Source organism: Mustela nigripes, chromosome 14 (genome assembly GCF_022355385.1).
Source record: "Mustela nigripes isolate SB6536 chromosome 14, MUSNIG.SB6536, whole genome shotgun sequence".
Classification (NCBI taxonomy): Eukaryota; Metazoa; Chordata; class Mammalia; order Carnivora; family Mustelidae; genus Mustela; species Mustela nigripes.
Window position 1 is genome coordinate 14430432 of NC_081570.1, and position 14667 is coordinate 14445098.

At 47.7% G+C, this 14667-nt stretch overlaps 1 protein-coding gene across 3 annotated transcripts in view; it reads right to left on the minus strand.

The window, feature by feature from the left end:
- Nucleotides 1-81: 81 nt before the first annotated feature.
- The window catches only part of MUL1 (mitochondrial E3 ubiquitin protein ligase 1), a 38905-nt gene continuing 24319 nt past the window's right edge, over nucleotides 82-14667 (minus strand). The window contains exons 1-4 of one of the 3 annotated variants that reach the window (XM_059376471.1): nucleotides 7030-7254; nucleotides 3022-3109; nucleotides 2523-2643; nucleotides 82-1103 (exon numbers count right to left, since the gene is read on the minus strand). In XM_059376471.1, coding sequence (XP_059232454.1) covers nucleotides 374-1103; nucleotides 2523-2643; nucleotides 3022-3109; nucleotides 7030-7149 — 1059 coding nt within the window. In that variant the 5' untranslated portion in view covers nucleotides 7150-7254 and the 3' untranslated portion in view covers nucleotides 82-373. The other 2 variants (XM_059376473.1, XM_059376472.1) reach the window with 2 other exon arrangements.

Below are 14667 nucleotides of genomic sequence, written 5' to 3' on the forward strand. Positions count from 1 at the left end.
CACACACACACTCTCTCTCTCTCTCTCTCTCACACACACACACACACACACACACTCTCTCTCTCTCTCTCTCTCTCTCTCTCTCTCTACAGGTGCCAGGAAGGAATGCAAGGCCACCACATCCACCCCCGGAGGGGGGAGGGGGGGGCGTGAGGCTCAGCCAGCGGAGGAAGGGTCCCCTCTCACAGCGGCAACAAGGCAGCATCCCAGTGTCAGAGGCATGGGACTAGGACACTCCCCCCACCCAAGTCCCCTCCCTCAGTCGTAGCTGGGCTAACAGTGGCCCTCACCACTGCGCTCCGAAAGGCCTCACGACAAAAATTCCTGAGAAGGGGTGTCCCCCCTCACGTCGCCCCGTGGGGCCCTCACACGGTTAGCTGTTGTACAGGGGGATCACGCGGGCGATCTCCTGTCTGCAGATGGGGCACCGCTTGGGCTCCGGCAAGGCGCGGTAGCACTCGGCGCAGGAACACACGTGCCCGCACTCCAGAAACACACACGACTTGAAGCTGCTCAGACACACGACACAGGCGCTCTTCAGACTCTCCCTGTCCTCGGGCTTGGCGCGGCTCAGCAGCTGCGCCTCGTGCTCCTGGAACTCCTGCTCCAGCTGCCTGAGCCGCCGCCTCTCCTGGCGCTGCAGGTAGTGCTTGCGGAGGATGAAGAAGAGAGCGGCACAGGTGGCGAAGCCGAAGACCAATGTCAGGACCTTCCAGAGCCGGACGCGGGCCTCCTGGCCCTGCAGCAGGCTGTCGAAGTCCTGGCTGCTGAGGAAGTACGGCAGGCCCTGCTTGGGGGGCTGCAGGCGCACGGAGCTGCTGTCCAGCACCAGCTCACCCACCCCCGTGAGCGTGGCGCCCACCTTGAGCATCTCCTCGGTCTCCTGGATGCCCTTGGGCCGCTCGCCGCTGATGTAGTGGCCGATGACATCGGTGAAGGACTGGACCGAGGGGTGGAACTTCTCGTACACGGTCTCCAGGCCCAGATCCTGGGAGTCCAGTGGCTTCAGCACTCGCACAGCCATGGCCACGCCGTCCTCGTGGGGGACCAGGTCGAAGGGCACTGTGTTGGTCCTCTGGTGAATGATCTTTGAGTAGTCGTTCCTGAAACAACGAGAGAATCCCAGATGGAAGAGACGACAGCAAACGCCCCCTGCCTAGGCAGAGAGGCGATGGCCTAAATGCCAGGACAGGGTGACGTCCGCACTAACCGGAAGAATACGCACAAATCTCTGCTATCCTAGTGCCTTGGGACGGGGAAGCTCCGTTCTTGAGGTTCTCAGGCCGATCAGTAGGCCCTAAGCACTGTCCTAGACCACCTCCTCCGTTTACCACTCCTTGCCACTTTCAAGTAACTATCCAATTCCTTAGAAAGTCAAAAACAGGACTACTGTATGATCTGGCAATCTCACTTCTCGGGGTATGCATCCCAAGTGAAATCAGGGTCTCAAAGAGGTATCTGCGCTCCGGTGTTCACCGCAGCGCTATTCACAAGAGCCAAGATGTGGAGACAACCTAGACGCCCACCAGCAGATGAGTGGAGCGAGAAATATGACACACACACAGTGGGACATTATTCAGCCATAAAAAGGAGGGAAATTCTGCCATATGTGACAGTGACAACAGGGATGAGCCTGGGGGATGATAAGAGGAACTACGCCACCACACAGAAAGTCAAATACTTGTATGAAGGACCTAAAATAGTCACACTCAGGGGCACCTGGGTGACTGAGTCAGTTAAGCGTCCAACTCTTGATTTTGGCTCAGGTTATGATCTCAGGGTTGTGAGATCGAGCCCCACGTTGTGCTCCATGCTGAGCGTGGACCCTGCTTAAGATTCTCTCTCCCACCCCCTCTGCCCCTCCCCCATCTCACACAAACATGCACACATGCTCTCCCTCTCTCTCAAAAAAGTAAAAATAAAATAGTCATTCATGGAGACAGCAGGATGGTGGCTGCCAGGGGCTGGGAAAGAAGAATATGGGAGCTGCTGTTCCGCGGGTATAAAGCGTCAGTTATATAAGATAAATATATTCTAGAGATGTGCTGTACAACTTTGCACCTGTCGCTAATAGTATTACTGTTAAAAGGATAAATCTTGGGGCGCTTGGGTCTCAGTCAGTTAAGCATCTGCCTTTGGCTCATGTCATAATCCTGGGGTCCTGGGATCGAGTCCCACATCGGGCTCTCTGCTCAGCAGGGAGCCTGCTTCCTCCTCTCTCTGCCTGCCTCTCTGCCTACTTGTGATCTCTGTCAAATAAATAAATAAAATCTTTAAAAAAAAAAAAAAAAAGAGGGGGAGTTGGTATCCTGTTAAGCGTTCTTACCACAATAAAAAAATACAAAACAAAAACCCACTAGGATTGGCTGGAAAAACTGTTCTTCCGCAAGAATACCGTCAGCATGAAGGAACTGGTCTAGGCCTTGTCTCAGGAGAACCGGAAGACATGGAAACAGCACCCAGGACACCCGCGTTTGAGCAGGCCAACTGGGAGGCCTGGCCAGAGGAGAAAGGCTATGTACCAAAGGTGGGTCGTCCGGTTCCACACCATCTTGTGTTCCTGCAGCGTCAGCCGCTGAATCACGCCCTTGCAATTTTCCACAAACTGGCTGTTGAGCGTTTCTTTAACAGATCGAACAGCCCCTAAACAGAAACAGATTCTTTTACTTCTGAAGAACTGTTCTGCCCTTTCCATTCAAGGTGATTTAAATATTGTTTTTAGTTTGAGTTCCATTGATCAAAATGAGGAAAATGACATCACTGTAAGTTCTGCTCTGCAGGCACTTTACAAGGATCCATCATTTCAGCTCTCCAACCCCCCTGAAAGGTTGGAATGTTTGTTCAGATGGGGTAAGGGAGGTTCCGGAAGGCTGGGTAATTGCACCAGGATCACACAGGTCTTCCTGACCCCAAGGTCCAGGTTCTGGACCACTGCCCCAAACAAAAGGACCTCAATATCAGCCAAGAAGATTTTTCATCAAACTTGGAGGAGGAAATGTTTAATTTTGCCAATAAACATACCTTCAATAACAGCGTAAGGCACACATTTTCCTGGAGCTTCCGAGAGAATGTTCTTTAAGTCTTCACCCAAGTGGATTCTTTTAGCTCCCTAAATGGAAACAACACATTCAACCAGCTGCTGAAAACTCCATGTTCTACCACACTGACAGGCCCAACACGAAAAAAGCCTATTTACTTTTTTCACGTAATGAAAAGAGAACAAGGAAATCAGGCAGGAAGGAGAGGATGGAGAATCACACTCCCAAGCTGTGCCCCAGAAGTTTCTCCACATAATCAGCATCTGTCACCCTCCAAACGGGGGTGCCGGGGACATTCTCTCCCCAGTTAACGGAAACACACCCTCCTCTTCATTTTAACTTTTTTTTAAAGTGAAAATATGAAAGGGACTTATTGGTTTTCATGCCACAGATAGAACACAATTTCATCTCTTCTTGACGATGACACAGAGCCGCGCGCCTAGAGGGCTGCTGTGGAAGGCAGCCGCGCCAGTGCCTCGGACACGGCAGGGGCTCAGGCAATGGTGGGCCACCCGCTCTCATTCACTTTCCAACCTGCTGTGCACGGGGACCAAGCCAGCCTGGCACTGCTGTATCGAAAATAAAGAGATTAATAAAACCAATGACCGGTTCCTGAGAATCCATGTGGGCTGGGCACGGGGGGTTCATGGATGAATCGAGGACACTTCCCGCTTGCAGGGAACTGCCATCGACAAACTGGAAGGATGGGAAAAAAAATCTGAAGGTTGCCAGCTAAGTAAGCCCTTGAGGGGTGAAGAGGGATGGGTACTCTAAGGTCACTGAGGTCGCTCGAAATTGAAGCTCGACCTGCAAAGTGCATGACAGGAGCAGGGTCAAACCAAACTTATGAACCACCTACAGTGTGAATATAGTGCAGTAACATCCCAGTAACACTTACGGTCTATTGACTCCTTTGTTCTGTGTCCCTCCCCCGGACTATTACACTGGAGGACAGCTGCGAGCTCACTTGCCTTGTTCACTGCTGTCCCCCTAGGGCCAAGAACAGTGCCTGACCCACAGTAGGCACTCAGTATGTAGTTGAATAAGTCAGTGAATGAATCATCACTTAGACTACCACTGGCCCTTGGACAACGCAGGGGTGAGGGGCACTGACCCGCCACGCTGTCGAAACTCTGCATTCTGCATATAAATCTGGCTCCCAAACTTCACTACTCGGGAGCTTACTGTTGACCAGAAGCCTTACTGATAACCTAAACAGTCAATCAACACATATTCTGTAGGTTATATATACCATAGGCTGTGTTCCTACAATAAAGCAAGCTAGAGAAAAGACTTTTTAAAAATCATGAGGGGCGCCTGGGTGGCTCAGTCAGTTAAGCATCTGCCTTTGGCTCAGATCACGATCCCAGGGTGGTAGGACTGAGCCCCACCTAGGGCTCCCTGCTCTGCAGGAAGCCTGCTTCTCCGGCTCCCATGCCCCCTCCCTGTGTTCCCTCTCTCGCAGTGTCACTCTCCCTCAAAAAAATAAGTAAAATCCTTTAAAAAAAAAATCATGAGAGAAAATACATTTACAGTACTGTATTTACTGAAAAAATATCTGCATGTAAATGGACCTGCACATTTCAAACCCATTTTGTTCAAAAGTCAAGTGTATATACCAGGCACTACGCTAAACACTTTAAAAGCATAAATGCATGTAATGCTCCTACTGTCCCTATACAGAAGACATTATCCCCAATCAAAGATCAGGAACCAGAGGCTCAGAGAGGTGAAGTGCTTTGCTCCAAGCCATACAGCGAGTGGAGTATCCACCACAGGAGAGCCAGTTAGAATTTTTTTAAAGGGGAGAGGGAATACTATCAGAAAGACCTGGGGTTGAATCAAGTTTCAGTGCATCTACCATGACTGAACAACCTGAACCTGTTTCCAAAGCTGTAGAAAACGGAGAGGAAACTGTCACTGATTTTTATGTGTATTAAATGACGGAAGGACACCCAGGTGGTACAGTCAGTGAAGCGTCTGCCTTCAGTTCAGGTCATGATCTCAGGGTCCTGGGATGGCTCCCCACGTGCTCCCTGCTCAGCGGGGAGTCTGCTTCTTCCTCTCCCACTGCTCATGCTCTCTTTCGCTCTAATAAATAAAATCCTTAAAAAAATTAATAAAAAATAAATGATGCATAAGGTGTGAAGGAATCTAACCCAGGGGCTGGCACGTGTAGGCAAGCCATAAAGAGCCATTCCCATCACTATGAGAGCTACACAAGGATAAGACTCAAACCTACTCTGGAGGTTTTATAATCTGATCAAGAAACTAGCATCTAAAATTTTAGGAATTCCAACTCTTTCCAGGAAGGGGCTATTTCATCCTCATTTGGAAACTGACTGGCAAAACTTTTAAGGTCACCCAAAATGGGATCCTGGAGAGTTCACTGCTTCAAAAGTCCCACATTCGGCCAGCCTGATTTCAAACTTCTAGGATCAGAAAGTGAAGTATCGGTTATACCTCTAGTCACTGACTTCAGTAGTAAACTTGCTTATTTACAATCAGACAAGCAACTGGGCAGCTGGAATTCCCTAGGAGGCCACTTGCACCACAAATCCAACTGTCTGGTAACTTGCTTCATTTCAGATGGGTTACCAAACTCCCTTCCCCAGCAGGGACTTCACACACTGGTTTCTAAGCCCTTCCTGAAAACAGTATGATGATAATGAACTAAGGTTTAGGAATCCTTCTTCAAATAAATGTCAAGTGAAGAAGCCCTAACTGTGCTACTGTGACATTGTGGTATTTCAGCCAAAAGGAATCCACAAACATTTACTAAGCATCTACCACTGAATCAGAACCTAGAAAGGGGGGGGGGGGGGGGGGGAAAAAAAAGAGGGTTTCTGACCTAAAGGGGTCCACCTCTCATGGGCCAGTCAGACATTCACAATAAAGCAATGTGATCAATGAGGAGGGGAAAAAAAAAAAAAAAGCCTACACTTGGAATCAAAAGACCTAAGCTCAAGTCCCAACCAGAGGGGCTGTAAGACCTTTGCTCTGCGTCTCCATTTCCCAATTTGCAATCTGGAGAGGACTGTCGTTTTCCCTACCCCAAAAAATTATTGTAGGGGTGCCTGGGTGGCTCTCTGGTTAAGAGGTTAAGGCCTCTGCCTTCAGCTCAGGTCATGATCCCAGGATCCTGGGATCAAGCCCCACATCCGGCTCTCTACTCAGCGGGGAGCCTGCTTCCTCCTCTCTCTCTGCCTACTTGTGATCTCCCGTCTGTCAAATAAATAAATAAAATCTTTTAAAATAATCATTGTGAAGAAAAAAGTAACAAGATGAGAATGTGCTAAGCTGTCGAGGGCAGCCTAAGAAAGCAAGCGTTATTTTAAAAAATAACTAAAATACTAAAAAGGAAGCGTCTGTAGAAGCAAGGACGTGAGTGGTTACGTCAATGGGCAAGGTCTAGGGCTCCTGCACTGGCTGCTCCCCCCGCGTGAACCGCTCTTCCCCTAGACACCTGCCCGGTCTCCCTCGCTTCCTCCTGGGCTCTGTTAAACGTCACCTTCTTTGAAATAGCAACCCTCCCTTTCTCCAGCGCCGCATTCCCCCCTCTTCCCCGCCCGAGTCTGCAGTATTTTTCTCCCCGTCTGTCATACCATCTGAGCTACTCTCTGTCTGTCTCGCCGTAGGGGAATGGAATCTCCATGAGGGCAGGGACTTTTGTCTCTTCTACCCATGCCAGAGCCCCCCAGTGCCTGGAGCCGCGCAGGCCGCCCCTAAGTATTTGTCCAATCAAGTAACGAAGTCGAGATTCCGAGGAACGGGGGCGGCTGAGGAGAAGAGGGGCCGGGCAGCGGTTATCACGAGACCCGAATTCTGATCCTAGCTCCTCCCGTGCCTGGCGGGGCGACATCTCTCAGGGGCCGACTTCCTCTTTAGGGCCGTTTCGGACGCTGGAGCGGCGCGAGGCGAGCGGCGGGCTCACACCACTCCCGGGGGGCAGGGGTGAGCCGGCTGAGGCCAGGCTGGCTCCAGCACTGACCTTGAGCTCTTGGGCGACCTGGGCCTTCTGCCGGTACACGGAGTACAGGACGGCGGTGACAACAGAGCTGGTGCCCAGGAGGAGGAACTGGCCCAGCGAGGGCCGCCCTCCGCTCTCCATGGCTGCGCGGAGTCCCGCGTCCCGGCGGCGACGCCGAGGTCAGGCCGCGCGTCCCCCGTGCTCCGCCGCCCTCCGCCCCGGAGCGCGCCCCCCACCCAACCCGCCCTTCCGGAAACGCGCTCCAGGTCGCGCCGGGCCGGAAGTGGGCGGGGCCGAGTCGACCGGAAGACGGCGTAGCCGAGGTGCTCGCGGGGCCGCGGAGCTGCCTGAGCCTCCGCAGGGGCGGGGTCTCCCTCGCCGAGGGGCGGGGCGAGCTGTTAGTGCCGGGATCGTTGGGGATCGGTAGTCGCTCGTGACCTTTTGCTAGACGTGCGGTGTACTGGTGGCGCGGGCGTGCCCGTGTCGCCCTGGTCTCGATCCCTCTGGTTTTCTGGGTTATCTGGTTGTTGGATGGGTTCTTGATAGCTCCAGTCAGTAGACTGAGAGGAAAGAAGAGAAGTAGTGTGTAGCAAGCCCTTGGGAGTACTGCACGTGGAAACTCAGGGCAAACCTCGAGCCTAGGATTTTATTCTTCCACTTTCCAGATGCGAAAACTGAGGCGGGGGAAGTTAGGGGATGGGCTCAAAGTCACACTGCCGGAGAGAAATCCATCGGGCTCCAGAGCCCTTACTGCCAAGAGGGCAGATTTTACCACCTCAGCAGCCCCTTAATCTGTCATCGCAGCATGTAACCTATTGTTTGTTGGCTAATAACTAGAGCTACTTTATTGAGCGCCTATTATACGCCGGGTATTGTGACAAAAGTTTTGCAGACATCCTATTTAATCCTCACAACACGACTATGGGGCAGATTTCAGACTATCTTCTGACCTCTTTAGTAATTTCTTTACTAAAATAATCAGAAGATGCCCGAAATCGAAATCAATGCATGTAAAATGCATCTAAAATCTGTAAATTGCTCCACAAGAGTAAAATCTCTTTATTAAAGAAACAGGTTCTCTGTGACATTTTTCTACCACATTCCTTAATTACCCTTCGAGTCAAACAAGAATTACTTTTCTGTGAATATGGGTTTAGAATCTCCAGATTGTTAACACCCCCAGATAATTTTGATGATTTTCGACCCAAGAAGTGATCATAAATTTGTTACACACACACACATACACTTAAAATTAAATCAAGAGGCACATGGGTGGCTTAGTCCTTAAGCATCTGCCTTCATTCAGCTCAGATCATGATCCCAGGGTCCTGGGAGCGAGCCTTGCATCATCCGGGCTCCCTGCTGGGTGGGAAGTCTGCTTCTCCCTCTCCCACTCCCCCTGCGTGTGTTCTCTCTCCCTCTCCCTCTGTCTCTGTCAAACAAGCGACCAATCAAATAAATAGCTGTCCAAAGTTAATAACACATCATGTTGGCAACAGTGAAGGAAAAGAGATTCCCATATATCACTTATGGGTGTGAAACTGGATGTTCTTTGTAAAGAACAATTAGGCAGCGATGATCAAGATTAAAAGTGCCCACACTTATTGGCCTAGCAATTCCACCTCCAGAGATTCTTTCTCCATAAATAGTTACACATCTGAACAAGGCAAATATATAAGATTATTCATTGTAGCATTGTTTTTAATAACAAAAGAATGAAAACAACTAACACATTATCAATAGTTAATTTGTTAAGTAAGTTTTAAATGTACATGTATGTGGGCATCTTAAAGTGAAAAAGCAAAATACAAAACTATTTAAATATCCCATTTATTTTAAAGAGGAGGAAGAGGGGTGCCTGGGTGACTCAGTGGGTTAAAGCCTCTGCCTTCGGCTCAGGTCATGATCCCAGGGTCCTGGGATCCAGCACCACATCGGGCTGTCTGCTCAGCAAGAGCCTGCTTCCTCCTCACTCTCTCCCTGTCTCTCTGCCTACTTGTGATCTCTGTCAAATAAATAAATAAATAAATAATCTAAAAAAACAAAACAGTTGGCAGTATTAAAAAAAAAAAAAAAAAGCACTTTCAGGACACCTGGTGGCTCATTTAAGCATCTGCCAGGGATCAAGTCCCACATGGGGCTCCTTGCTCGGCAGGGAGCCTGCTGCTTCCTCTGCCTGCCACTTCCCCTGCTTGTGTGCTCTCTCTGACAAATAAATAAAATCTCTAAAAATTAAATAAATAAGCATTTTCATCCAAAGTTTTCCATTTCATAGAGTAGTTTACAAAAAAATTCCCAAAGCAAATTAACTATTAAAACACTGTCAAGGGTGCCTGGGTGGCTCAGTGGGTTAAAGCCTCTGCCTTCGGCTCAGGTCATGGTCCCAGGGTCCTGGGATCAAGTCCCGCATAGGGCTCTCTGCTTAGCAGGGAGCCTGCATCCCCCTCTCTCTTTGCCTCCCTCTCTGCCTACTTGTGATCTCTGTCTGTCAAATAAATAAAATAAAATCTTTAAAAAAAAATAAAGAGGAGGAAGAAAAATATATACATTTATATATGTCTAGAAGGATTCATAAAAAGCTGATAATATTGGTTATTCACATAGAATGGAATCTGCTGGCTAGAGAACGGAGTGACTTTTCACTCTTTTATACTTTTTAGTGTGCATATACGGCATACTTTGAATTAATAAAACTTGATTTTAAAAGAACAAGAAGAGGAACGCCTGGGTGGCTCATTCGGGTAAGTGTCTGCCTTTGGTTCAGGTCATGATCCCAGGGTCCTATAGGATCCCTGCTCGGCAAGGAATCTGCTTCTCCCTTTGCCTATCATTCCTGCGGCTTGTGTTCTCTCTCTCTGAAAAATAAAATCCTTAAAAATAAATAAAAAATAGGGGTACCTGGTTGGCTCAGTGGGTTAAGCCTCTGCCTTCGGCTTGTGATCTCAGAGTCCTGGGATCGAGCCCCTCATTGGGCTTTCTGTTCAGTGGGGAGCCTGCTTCCTCCCCCACCCCCGCCTGCCTCTCTGCCTACTTGTGATCTCTGTCAAATAAATAAATAAAATATTTTTAAAATAAAATATAATATAATAAAAATAACAAGAAGAGGATTGCCTGAATGACTCAGGCAGTTAAGTGTCTGCCTTTAGCTCGGGTCATGATTCCGGGGTCCTAGGATGGAGCCCAAATCGGACTCCCTGCTCAGCAGGGAAATTGCTTCTCCCTCTGCCCCTCCTCCCCTGCTTCTCTCTCTCTCTCTCTCACGCTCTCTTCTCTCTTTCAAATAAATAAATAAAATCTTTTAAAAAATAAGTAAAAGAATAAGAACACGCCACTCCACGTGATACAACCATATCCAGCCAGGCTCTGCCTTCTGGCTATTTAGGATCTTGGGGAGAAACAGACATGGACGGTTGGTTATCTGTTATGCAGACCTAGTGAAATTAGGACAAGCAAAGTACCACCGGCGTAGGGAGGTGCAGTTTATTTTCCTCCCTAGGGAAGGAATTTGAGTTCTGCAAACAGAACAGAGGGTGGAGTGGACAGATGGGGCTAGGAAAGACTTTTCACGCAGAGGAAAGAGGATGACCAAAAGTGCGGAAGCTACCGAGAGCTGGCTGGTATAATTCAAGCCCAGGACATGCAATAACAGAGAATGTGGAGCAAGTAAATTAAAAAGGAGGGATGCAAGCAGATCCTGTAGGATCCTAAAAACCAAACCAGAAATTTAAACTCCCTCATATTAGGGATTAGATCTACTAAAGCTGTTTGAGAACCAGCAAAGCATGATCTAATCTGTTTTCTTATCATCAAAATTCCTATATCCTTAGCACACAGCAGGGGAAAGAACAAAGAAGGGGCCATAAAAATGAAAACAGGTGTGGTGTCTCCACTACTAGGGGTCCTTGTTTATGACTTCTGACTTTCTGGGGCCCTCTTGCTTTTTAGTCTGCCGACCCTTTCATGGGTTCCTTGGGAGCTCATTAAAAGACCCATCACTCCTCAACGAAACAGTTCGGTTTTAACTAACCCTGCCATTTCTTTGCCAAAGGCTGAAGTCCTTCGTTAGCCATGCTGAGCACGGTCCTATTGGAACATTTTGAAATGCACATCCAATGGCCCTTGTTAGGAACGATGAGAGATGGGCAGTTTCGGCTGCAGCCAGATGTCCCTAGGGAGCCATTCCCAGCTCCGAATGGCTGTTCCTCACGGAGTCACAAGGTAAAGATGAGCCTCTGATTTCAAGAAAGTGAGGTAAGTTCCCAAGGCACGAGGCAGAGACTTTGGGAGTGCCAAACCTGGGAGAGATAGGCTACCAAGGACAGCGCCACCACTGGAAGCACAGAGTTGAGGCCATTAATTTCCTCTCGGAGGAGCAACAACTCCCTGTGAATCACTGAGTAAATGCCCTCTTCGGCCATCCATCCAGCAAGACACTTAGCAGGGTCCAGGCCCCAAATTAATACAAAAGCAGTCACCTTAGCACCTGCACTGACGTTACCAGACAGGAGCCATGGGAGACAGAAAATAGAAAAGATCCACATCTGGTTGTCACTCAGTATCCCTACTTTCCCTTGGGGGGAGCCTCTAACATAATAAGTATCATATATAATAATTATATGCTGTATATATAATATGATTACATAATTATATATAATAATTATGTAATTATATAATATTATATAATGTATTCAAAATATTTTTAATAAGCATCTTCCCCATGTAATGTACTCTTCCAGATATGGGACACAAGGATAATGTACAGGACATGCCCCCTCCTCTCATGGGGTACAAGTGAGACTTTTTTTTCTTTTTACAATGGTTGACGCCCCATCTATTTGTGAAAAGAAACTGAGATGATTTCCTAAGATGGACCATATCATAAAACAGATATATTAAAAATAAACATAGAAATCAATCAATAACAAAACCCAGCTGAGGGGCGCCTGGATGGCTCAGTGGGTTAAAGCCTCTGCCTTTGGCTCAGGTCATGATCCCAGGGTCCTGGGATGGAGTCCAGCATCAGGCTCCTTGCTCAGCAGGGACCCTGCTTCTCCCTCTGCCTGCTGCTCCCCCTGCTTGTGTGCTCTCTTTCTCTCTGACAAATAAATAAATAAAATCTTCAAAACCCAGCTGAAAGGAGCAGGAAACTAACAGGTACTGGGCATCTAGAATGAGTTAACAATTACAGTTGGCACCATCTTTGACCGTGAGCTTCCCAACAGCCATGGCAAAAAGGAAGTGTGTTGGGTACGATCTCATACAAAAGACAGGGTGAGTACCTGAGAGATCAATTCAAGGCAGCTGGTGAAAAGTGTGATGAAGAGGGAGGGGCCAAGTTGACTAGAGGTCAGAGGGTCAATCCACCGTCCATCCCCAAGGATGCTGCAGTCAGAAGCTCATGGAAGGATGCAGGCTTTCAGGATTTCCCAAAAGAGGGTGCACTCGGGGTGGGAGCGGAGGGGGGAGTGTAAGCCCAGTGGGTTCACTTTCACTCTCAGTTGTCTTTGGGCCCATGGCACCTACTTACCATTGACTGACCAAAGGTTCCAGCACACAGATGGGAAGTCTTGTAGAAGGCAAAATGGCCTGTGAGGATGTAGGGTTGGGCCTTGGCCTCACCAGCACCGCAAACCATGGCAGAAGTCCTAGCCCCTAGATGGGGAATGACCTACTTCACTCTGAAATTCCTCAACACAGTATGTTATCAACTGAACATTGTAATTTTCTTTTTTAACAGTTTTATTGACATATATTTCAAGTGTACAATTTGATAAGTTTTTTAAAAGCTTTCTTTTTTTAAGATTTTATTTATTTATTTGATAGAGATCACAAGTAGTCAGAGAGGCAGGTGGTTGAGGGGGAGGGAAGCAGGCTCCCCACTGAACAGAGAGCCTGATACAGGGCTTGATCCCAGGACCCTGAAATCTGACCTGAGCTGAAGGCAGAGGCTTAACCCACTGAGCCACCCAAGCGCCCCACAATTTGATAAGTTTTGACATTTGTATAGACCCATCAAACCATTAGCACAATTAAGACCGTAAACATACCCATCACCCCAAAAAGTTTCCTAGAATCCCTTGGTGATGTCTCTCTTCTGCTCCCACCATCCTTCATCCCCAGGAAACTTCCTATCTGCTTTCTGTCACCATAAATTAGTTCGCATTTTTTGAAATCTTCTGTAAATGGAATCACACAGCAGGTACTCTCCCATCTCTGACTTCTTGTGCTCAGAATCTTGTGCTTTGGACATTCGTGTTCAAATATTTGTGTGGACATAAACTTTACCACTCTGGGGTAAATTCCTAGCACTAGAATGCTGGGTCATACCGTAGATAAACGTTCAAGAAACTTTTAAGAAACTCCTAAACAGTTCCCCGAAATGGTTGCACCATTTTACATTCCCATCAGTGGTGTATGCGAGTTCTAGATCTTCCAAACCCTCACCAACATTTGGAACAATAAGCCTTTTTTTTAAGGATTTTATTTATTTATTTTTGCAAGAGAGAGCATGTGCACGAGAGAGCGAGCAAATGAGCAGAAAGGAGGGGCAGAGGGAGAAACAGACTCCCTGCTGGGCAAGGAGCCCTATGCCCATGGTGGACTGGATTCCAGAGGGACTCGATCCCCAGACTCCAGGATCATCACCTGGGCCGAAGGCAGACACTTAACCGACTGAGACACCCAGGCGCCCCCAATCAACCTTTTTATTTTAAACATTCTAATAGGTGCAGAGTGGCATTTCATCATGGTTAAAATTTGCATTTCTCTAATATTAGACTAATGATGCTGAAGGTTTTTATGTGTTTATTTTCCACTCATCTGTGTTCATGGTGATGTGTCTGCTCAAATCTTTCTCCCATATTTTTGTTGAATTGTCCTGCTAATTACTGAGAGTCCTTTATATATTTTGGACACAAGTCTTTCATCAAATACGTGATTTGTAAATATCTCCTCCATATCACGTCTTAACTTCTCTTAAATTGTCTTTGGAGAGCAGTAGTGTTGATTTTTATGAAGTTCAATTTATCAGTTTTTTTCTTCTCTGGACCATGCTTTCTTTCTGGGTTGCATTAGCTAACCTAAGATCACAAAGATCTTCTCCTCTTTTCTCCCCCCAGAGTTTTATCGTTTTCGGTTTTACATTCTGACTACAATCTGTTCGGCATATGTGGTGAGCCAGGCACTGGGATTTCTGTGCACCATCTCCTGCTATCCTCGCGTTTCCCTGCAAAGTGGTTACATACTATTTTCCTCCCCCATTTTCAGATGTGGGAACTGAGGCTCAGTGAGGTAAAGTTATAGGGTTTACCCAACTTCATCTCCCTCCAGATCTATATGCCTCAGCACTAAACTATACTGACTCATTTCTCTCTTGTTGTTGGCCCTAGAAACAACTCAGTGATCAATCAGTCCTTTCCTACCCTGAACCCCACAAGTTACTCCTGTTCAAAGATTGAGTCAATGACAGCCCATGTGGGGAAATGGTCTAGAAATCGGGACTCCTGAGCTCTAATCCTGAACCAGGTTGGTTTTACCACTGCAGGGGGAAAAAAATGGAAATTATTTGTAAAACGATCTCCAAAGGTCCTTCAATTTCTACATTCTGTGATTTCGGGGATTTTCCCAAGAACCAGTGCAGTGGATACTTTTAGCCACAAA